This window comes from Pararge aegeria, chromosome 27, assembly GCF_905163445.1.
Source record: "Pararge aegeria chromosome 27, ilParAegt1.1, whole genome shotgun sequence".
In the NCBI taxonomy this organism is placed as follows: Eukaryota; Metazoa; Arthropoda; class Insecta; order Lepidoptera; family Nymphalidae; genus Pararge; species Pararge aegeria.
Window position 1 is genome coordinate 7,760,447 of NC_053206.1, and position 8,740 is coordinate 7,769,186.

The 8,740-nt window shown below is 37.1% G+C and overlaps 2 protein-coding genes across 2 annotated transcripts in view; both read left to right on the forward strand.

The window, feature by feature from the left end:
• Nucleotides 1–8,161, forward strand: part of LOC120635765 (nucleolysin TIA-1) — a 92,591-nt gene extending 84,430 nt beyond the window's left edge. The window contains exons 7-9 of the mRNA XM_039906911.1: nucleotides 1,126–1,307; nucleotides 6,413–6,572; nucleotides 7,789–8,161. Of these exons, the coding sequence (XP_039762845.1) occupies nucleotides 1,126–1,307; nucleotides 6,413–6,572; nucleotides 7,789–7,830 (384 nt within the window). The 3' untranslated portion in view covers nucleotides 7,831–8,161. The remainder of the gene's footprint in view (nucleotides 1–1,125; nucleotides 1,308–6,412; nucleotides 6,573–7,788) is intronic.
• On the forward strand, nucleotides 2,163–3,239 carry LOC120635766. The gene has a single exon (XM_039906912.1). The coding sequence runs from the start codon at nucleotides 2,163–2,165 to the stop codon at nucleotides 2,811–2,813; it is 651 nt and encodes a 216-aa protein (XP_039762846.1). The 3' UTR covers nucleotides 2,814–3,239.
• Nucleotides 8,162–8,740: the final 579 nt, after the last annotated feature.

Sequence of the window (8,740 nt, forward strand, 5' to 3'; positions counted from 1 at the left end):
TATGGTAGTCATACCCCTAATCTGTTTCTATTATCGGATCAGGGGTATAGGTTTAACTTAAAACCTAGAACCCGTCTAGTGAAAATGTTGCCCAGTATTGTTACTAGATCGCACTCTTTTAATTTTTAAACTAACTAAACTAGATATTGGATAGAAGCAGTCGTTACTTTGCGGAATTCCATGATATATTATATCTGGGGCACGTGCTAAGGCACGAGAGATATGAGCTCCTTCAACTTATTATGATGGAAAAGGTTGCAGGAAGAAGAGGCGTTGGTCGCAGAAAAAAGGCCTGGCTTCGTAATATCAGAGAGTGGACTGGAATCGCGAGTGCAGCAGAATTATTCACTGCCAACCTTCGCTAGTCGGAGAGGCACCGCAAGAAGAAGATGATATATTATGAAAATTCAACTTAATTTGCTTTTCTCCGCGAGAAGCAGGAGAATCTGTATGGTCTTATTATTACAGGTTTATACCTAGCTTAGGGACAGTTGATTTCTGTATAACCGTGTTAATTATAACATTAATATAAGTTATAGCTATTGTGCAGATGTACTGTAAATTGTACCTATGTTTTATTCTCAACATTGAGCAACTATTAATTGTAAAGTCAACATCTCCTGAGGATGCTACGGTGTCGATGCGAATCGTGCTTAAAGGGTACATTGCCGAAGATCTGTTTGGTGTGGAGTATAAAGACCGAAGAAATTATAAATTATTTCCTCCTGCTTTTCGCGTAGTACAGCAAATTGAGCTTATTTTTCATAATAACTAAACAATTTTTTTTTCCTTGTCACGTGACCGAAGAAACGTGTTTCTTCGGTCACGTGTCCAGGCGTAATGACGTGTCCATTCAGCGACTTGTGGTTCAAGGGAAAGTAGAAGGTACCAGAGCACGCGGAATATCACCGATGAGATGGACGGACCAAGTGAAGGCCACAATCGAGGCTCCTCTACATGAATGCCCAAGAAAGGCAACCGTTAGAGAAGAGTAGTGAAGTATTGTCAAGCGAGCCACAGCACCCAGATGACGACCACGACCAGACTGTCAAGACTGAAACGACTTAGAAGAAAACAATTTTTGCTACTACTAGATGTCTACATGATGTTTAATGTTTTCCCCAGCTGGGCGGCACCGCTTACAGTCCGTTCGGCGCGTACACCGGCGGCGTACCGCCCGCTTCGTACTGGTACAACACCTACCCGCAGCAACTCGGCGGATTCCTGCAGGGGGTGCAGGGTGTCCAAGGCGTCCAGGGATACTCTTACGCCGGCCAGTTTGCGGGCTACCAGCAGCAGTACATGGGGTGAGTTCTTGATACAGTGCGGCTTGTATAGCAAAAATATTATAGGACCCAAAATTGAACCTTGTGAGACACCCATTAGGGCGTCACTAGCCTATAACACTGCTTTTTATGCGTAACCTTTTGGGTTCTATGACTGATAAATTACATGAGAAAAACTAATTGCAAAGTTTATTATGCCAGTGAGTTTGTTAGATTAAGAAGGTTAGTTAGTTTAATCAGAAAGGCCAATACATTTTTTAGTTAAATTTAAGCAATTTATATATTACTTGCTTAATTGGTGAAGCGTTTTGCTTCCTGCTTGCTTCTCAAGCATGCAGGATTACTCGCGTAATCCTGCATGCTTGAGAGTCTCCATTTTCTCAAGGCGTGGCAAGTATACCAATCCCCACTTGGCCAGCGTGTTGGAATAAACTAAAACCTACCCATGTTTTTTTAATTACTAAGGTATTAGTAGCTGTCGTCGTTGGCAAACTGTCGTACGTGAAACACGCTAGCTAGTACATAATTCAAATCTCTTTATCTTTTTTTTTTAAAGTACCGACAATGTCTAAGTGTGATATTTGTAAAAAATCTATAACCAAATCCCTGCCCGGAGTGGAATGCAGCAAGTGTGAGAAGATTGTACATCTTAACACTAAGTGTAGTGGGTTAACTAATAAGCAGATAGTGGCATTAAAGGCTGCTTCCAGTTTGGAGTGGACCTGCCTCGACTGTCAGCGTGATTCACCTAGACGCAACTCGTCAATCGTAATTCCTGAGGAAGACGATGATGGTGACGATACACCAGTTCAAATAAATGCGAAGAAGTTGCTTAATAAAATCACGACAGAGGTAGAGAAAGCTATTAAAAATGAAATGCGGGAATTGAGTGAATCGTTGCAATTTCATAGTGCTAAGCTTGAGGAGGTCGTTGAATGCATTGATGCTTTCAAACAAAGTATAAAAGTGCTGGAACGAAAAAATGTGGAGCTAATGAATAGGAACATTAATTTAGAAACACGAGTCGGAGCACTTGAGCAGAGGCTCCATGAAATTGAACAAGAAAAGCTTATAAATTGCGTCGAAATCGCTAACGTTTCTTGCCCAAGCACTGAAGACTTGAGTAAAATAGTGGAAAGTGTGGCAATAAAACTAAAACAACCCCTTGAAAGCGTCAAGAATTCGCAAAGACTCCCAGGAAAAAAAGACCAACCAATGAACATCAAGGTCGAATTGAAAGATGAGTCCGATCAAGAAAAATGGATTTTGGCTGCCAAATCAAGTAAAATCATAGTAGCTGACATATGCCCTAATGAGAAGAATAACCACAATGTAGTATTTATAAGAGAAGCGATGACCAAATCTAACAAAACCTTACTTTGGAATGCGAAACAGGAGCTAAAAACCAACAAAAATTATAAGTATGTTTGGATCAAAAAGGGTTGTGTAAAGGCGCGCAAGGAAGAAGGATCTAAAATATATTCCCTTAGAACCCTGGAGGATATTCACGCACTAGCAAATAAGTAAATAGCTATAAGGCTGCTTTAATTAGGCACTTAATAGACTTTTAAACAACCTTTCATTAGTAAGCTGGAAAGTATAATAGATGATATTTATGAAATTGAAGAATGTGTAAATATAAACGATTTTTTAAGTAATATTGAAAATATGCATATAAACTTATTGTGTGTTCATATTAACATAAGGTCTTTGATAAAAAACTTTACGACACTTGAGCAATGCGTATTGACTTCAAAGAAATTAATTGACGTTATTATTCTTACTGAAGTTAATATTTCGGATAACATCAGCTCTTTATATCATTTGGATGGTTACCAGATGTTTACAGCACTAAGAAAGGAAAGAAAGGGTGGTGGAATAATCATTTATGTAAGTAATAAGCACAAACTCAGCATAAATTCATTAAAAACAAAATATTTTGAGAACATTTCATTTTCAATTACCACTAACTCAAGTTATACGGCTAAGTTTTGTGCTGTTTACCGCCCCCCTGGTTCTAGTAGAAACCTCTTTGTTAATGAACTCCAATCTTTTATATGCAAACACTCAAAAGATAAAGATTTATACTTACTAGGAGATATAAACATAAACCTGAAACAAGATGTTCCTATAAAACATAAATACAGCAACATGTTGCATAGCTTAGGCCTTTTGTGTGGGATCACTGCATATACCAGAATTGAATTATGTAACGGAAAATTAAGTAAATCCTGTATAGATCACATTTACGCTCGATCCCGCACACAAAACCTATTCACAGCAGCGATCGGTACGACACTGGCCGATCACCGCGCGGTAGTTCTCGCTTGCGTCGGCGCACGGACACAGGGTGTCCCATCATACAAAACTATTATAAATAACAAAAAACTACTTGCTTTGCTTGAACAAATAGATTGGGAGCCTACGTTCAACATGACCTGCCCATTAAAAATTTACGATTATGTACATGCACGTCTTACTGAGTGTTATAAAAAATCTGAGTATCTAACTAAAATCAAATCTAACAGTTTAAGGAAAAATAACGCATGGATTAACGGTAAAATAGTTAAAGCTTGTAATTATAGAGATGAATTATTTAAACAATGGATAAAGAACACTAATAACATGATTATAAAACTAAAATACAACAAAGCGAGGAATTATGCAAATTCATTAATTAAAAAAAACAAAAGTAAAAACATGAAATATAGAATAATGTCTAATAAACGAAACCTAAAAATTCTTTGGGGCATATTAAACAGGTTAACAGGCCGAATAAAGTCATCTGTCGATGAAGTTCTAATAAGCTCTTTTAGTGGAAATGGTAATACGCCCAAAGAAATTGCAAACAAGTTTGCGTATACGTTTAAAAATAGCGTTAGGCAAATAATTTCTGACTGTTCTGAACCAATGCTTGACAAAACAACTAATATATCACCAGTAAATGTTACAATGCGATTTCGGCCAGCTGGTCCCAAATCTGTAGGAAAAATTATTAACGCACTAAGTAGTAACAAAGCTCCCGGAGTAGACAAAATAAGAACTATTGACATCAAAATGTTATGTGATAAGATCAAGAAAGTTCTTTCAAATTTTATAAATACTAGTGTAGCTACTGGGAAATATCCCACCTTACTAAAGACCGGAATCGTAAGGCCAATATATAAAAAAGGTAGTCGAGTGGAATATGACAATTACAGGCCTATAACTATTTTGCCTACTATCGATAAAATTGCTGAAAAATACATAAGTGAGCAAATACATAAGTTTTATGAAGATAACAATATTTTGACAAAAAACCAGTATGGATTTCAACCTCACAAAAGCACTACGCAACTGCTATCTGCTTTCACGGACAGCATAAATAGCCACATAGACAACAAAAGGCATGTATTGGCTGTCTTTATAGATTATAGTAGGGCTTTTGACACACTTAGACATACTACACTACTACAATGTCTATCTGATAGCGGAATTAGAGGGAAACTGCTTGACTGGTGTAAAAATTACCTTCAAAACAGATCATACCAGGTGAGGGTTAGCAATTCTGACAGCGACACAGTTCCAGTCACGGAAGGCACAGCCCAAGGCTCAGTTTTGGGGCCTTTGCATTTTCTGACCTATGTCAATAGCCTGTCCAGTGCAATTAAACAATGTGAAATATACCAGTTTGCTGATGACACTTGTTTAGTTGCCGCGGGACGTAATATAATGGAGGTAATTGTGAGACTCCAAAGCGATTTTGATATTTTGGCGAAATGGTCACACGATGTCGGACTGGTGCTCAATGGTAACAAAACTAAATTAATGTATATAAGCACTAGTCACAATAGAAGTTCTATCAAACCTACAATCAAAGTGCACAACCATCAATGTCTTCATTTAATTAACTCCATTACTAACGGTCCTCCTCTCTGTAACTGTGATTCCATAGAATTAGTTCAAAAACATACATACCTTGGACTTGTAATAGACGATCGGCTAAACTGGAAAGAACACGTTAACTTTGTATGTGATAAACTAAGGGCAATACTAGCCAAATATGCATTGATTAAATATAAAATACCGTATCAAACACTCCTATTACTTTATAAAGCATTGGCTGAATCTATCATATCTTATGGGCTGTCAAGCTATGGAAGAACCTTTAAAACTTACCTTGATAAAATTTTTACCCTTCAACTGCGAATTCTAAAAGAATTAGCTCCCAGAAAAATTAAAATAAACTTCGGAGGAGATTACCGTAAACTATTTGCATTTTGTAAAATAATCCCTATTCACGAGAAAACTGAATTAGCATTGTTAAATGAGGAATATTTTACAGAAAACTTACAAAAAGTCCAAAAGTCTTATTCAATACGAAGATGTGACAAACTAAAACTTACTAAATATAATAATCTATATGGTAAAAGACGATTGCTATACGTTATACCTTACTTAATTAACCAGCTTCCTAAAGAGCTTAGGGAAGTTATAACGAAGAAAAATATTAAGTACAAACTTAAACAACATTATATAGAACTTATAACAAACAAATATATTTAATGACAAAATAATATATTTAATGACAAAATATGAGAAAAAATTAAAAACATCCTGTACATGTATGAACGCACTTCGTTCCTACCTATACTGAGTTATATAAATTATGGAACGTAAACAAAAGGTTTTTACATTTATCATTGTCTACCTACCCACATTCTAAATGGTAATGTGAATAAGTAACGATTTTGTAGCATTAATTGTGAATATTAATATATTAATCTATTAGACTAACAAAGCAAAAATTTGTCAACGGCTAGGTGTACGGAAAAATTCTTTTGAGTTTATGCTTACACCTTTAAATTAAGACCTGTGATGTATATTATGTGTAATGAGTTAATAAAATAAAAAAAAAAAGCTAGTTTTTAGTTTTTTTTAGAATTAGCATATTTATCGCATTAGTTTAAACGTGTAAAATAAAGATGGATAAAGTTTTGTAAATAAATATATGTTCAACACGATCGAATGCTTTGGATAGATCACGAAAATTATTTAATCGTCCTCAAGCATCGTAAGCAAATTTTAAAAGCTTAGCAACCGCATGGCTTTAGGTTAATCCGTTCTTCTTCTTCTTTCTTCCGCAGTATGGGCGGAGTGCAACTACCGTGGGCGCTGGGTGGTGGCGTGGGCGGCGTGGGTGGTGTTGGCGGCGTGGGCGGAGTTGGCGGCGTGGGTGGCGTAGCGGCCATGTCGCAACCTCCCCAGGTGCTGCACTACCCGGTGCAGCACTTCCAGGTGCAGCCGGTGAGTGGCAAATTATGTTTTTAATCGACCTTTTAAAGTGAAACTTTTATTACATCGTCTCAGACTTTTTCGACTGTATGTTGCATGTCGCGTGACGGTCGGCCGCGGAGTAGGGATAAAGTGACAGGCGCTCGTCAGAGCAGCCGCGGCCAACATGGCGGCGCCTATAGTTCGCATCAGCTGATCGTGTGGTGCTCCATGAAATATTGGTTACATTTATAAACTGTGAAAGTCATGATGAAGATGGAATTGATAATAGAATGATTGAAAATAATTGAAAAACGGATCAAAATGACTTAACAATTATAAAATATTGTTTTCAGTTTTTTCATATGTCTATGTCGTCTAAATGATTGTTAAGTATTATGTATGTCGTACCCTAAGACACAAAGTTCAATTCAAGGTTACAACAAAAGAATTCAATCGTTCACATTTTCCAAGTATAAAATTAAGATTGATGAAGCGATTTTTATACCCTTAAAGGAATATTATTCAGATTTTTTTTAAGTTAAATGTCTATAATGTAAAAAAAAGTTTCCCTTGTGGTTTTATAAAACCACACAATCTTTTTTTTTCTCTTTATTGCACAAATTTACTCTCTTTAAGGCTTCATTGTAAAGCCAACATCTTCTGTCGATGCTCCGGAGCGAAACGTGCATAGGGTGTACACTGCGGAAGATCTGTGTATGTGGAGTAATAAAGATTTAACCAATTATAAATTGCACCGTACAGATTCTCCAAACATGAAGCGTTACACAGTTCTCCTCCCACAATGAGAAGGGATTAGGGCCGTATTCCACCACGCTGGGCCAGAGCGGATTCGGAGACTCCACACACCTTTGAGAACATTATGGAGAACTCACATGCAGGATGTTTTCTTTCACCGTTGAAGCAAATGTTTTTTGAATTATTCGAACTCGGCCCCCCGAAAGCGTAGTTGAGCTACTAGCCACTGGTCATCACCGCTTCAGTTTACAAATTTAGCATTTAGCACTTTCAAAATAGCCGGAGGATTTCTATTTATCCGAAAAACTCATCCTAAGACAATCCCATTGTTCCCATACATTTATGTGTTTGTTTCTTCATAGTGACGCATTTTCTTCTCATCGAGTTTCGAAACACAATGATTCTAACGAAGTTCTAAACACATCAAAACTTTCACATTTATAATAGAAGTAAAATTTTATGTTTCTCTGAACTTCCTCTCCCATTACAGATTGGCGAGGACGAGTGGCTGGCCCCGAGCTTGCTTGTGTGAGGACAACGCGCCACGCCCCAGGACCCTGCCTGCTGCTGTCTGCAGAAGGAGTGGATGTAAACACCCCAGCACTCCTTGATGTTCTTGCCATTTCCTATAACATCCTTATCATTCTCGTTATTTTGGTTTGGCGCATTCTTGTCGATTCAAATTACATTCTTGTCGAATTAGATCGCATTCTTGTCGATTCGGTTTACATTCTTGACGTTTCGTTTTAAATTCTTGTCCGATTTAGTTTGTATTCTTGTCGCTTAGATTGCCAATCATATTATGATTAGCATTATTGTATGCGATGTTGTTATTTTTTGTGTTAACGTCTAGAATAACATGGCAAGTTGATATTTAATGCATATTATTTTATTTTTATAACATGTCTATTTTAACGATCTGGCTGTATAGCGCTATGATAACCATCAGCCTATATAACACTAAAAGGCAGATGCTGTCGCTTTAATAGAGTTTGCTCTCGCCAATCTGCTTCAAAACGGGTTGGCGGCTACATAAAAAAAGAACAATAACACCACGTCAACACTGCTGTCTTCACATTATTTCTCAGATATAGAGTGGGGAAGAGGGAACTACAATAAAGAACTGTTGTTCCGAACAAATTCCTTAATAGCTTCCTTACATAGTTTCATGGACAAAAGATATGGAAATAACAATAAGATTACCTACGTTCAGTGGTCATAAGAAAAAACGAGAAAAATGTAAATTACAAACATCCTGGATCAGTTAACCATAGACAACCTTGGTTTCAAAGAGCAAAAGCTATTAAAACTTCCTTACCACCACTTCTAGCCAGCCAGCTTTTGAGGACTTGCAGAGCAAATTAAACTAAAAGACCAGCTGTCATTTCAGAGCTAGGTCATTAAAATAAACATGTATATGTTTGGTGAAAATACATTTAACA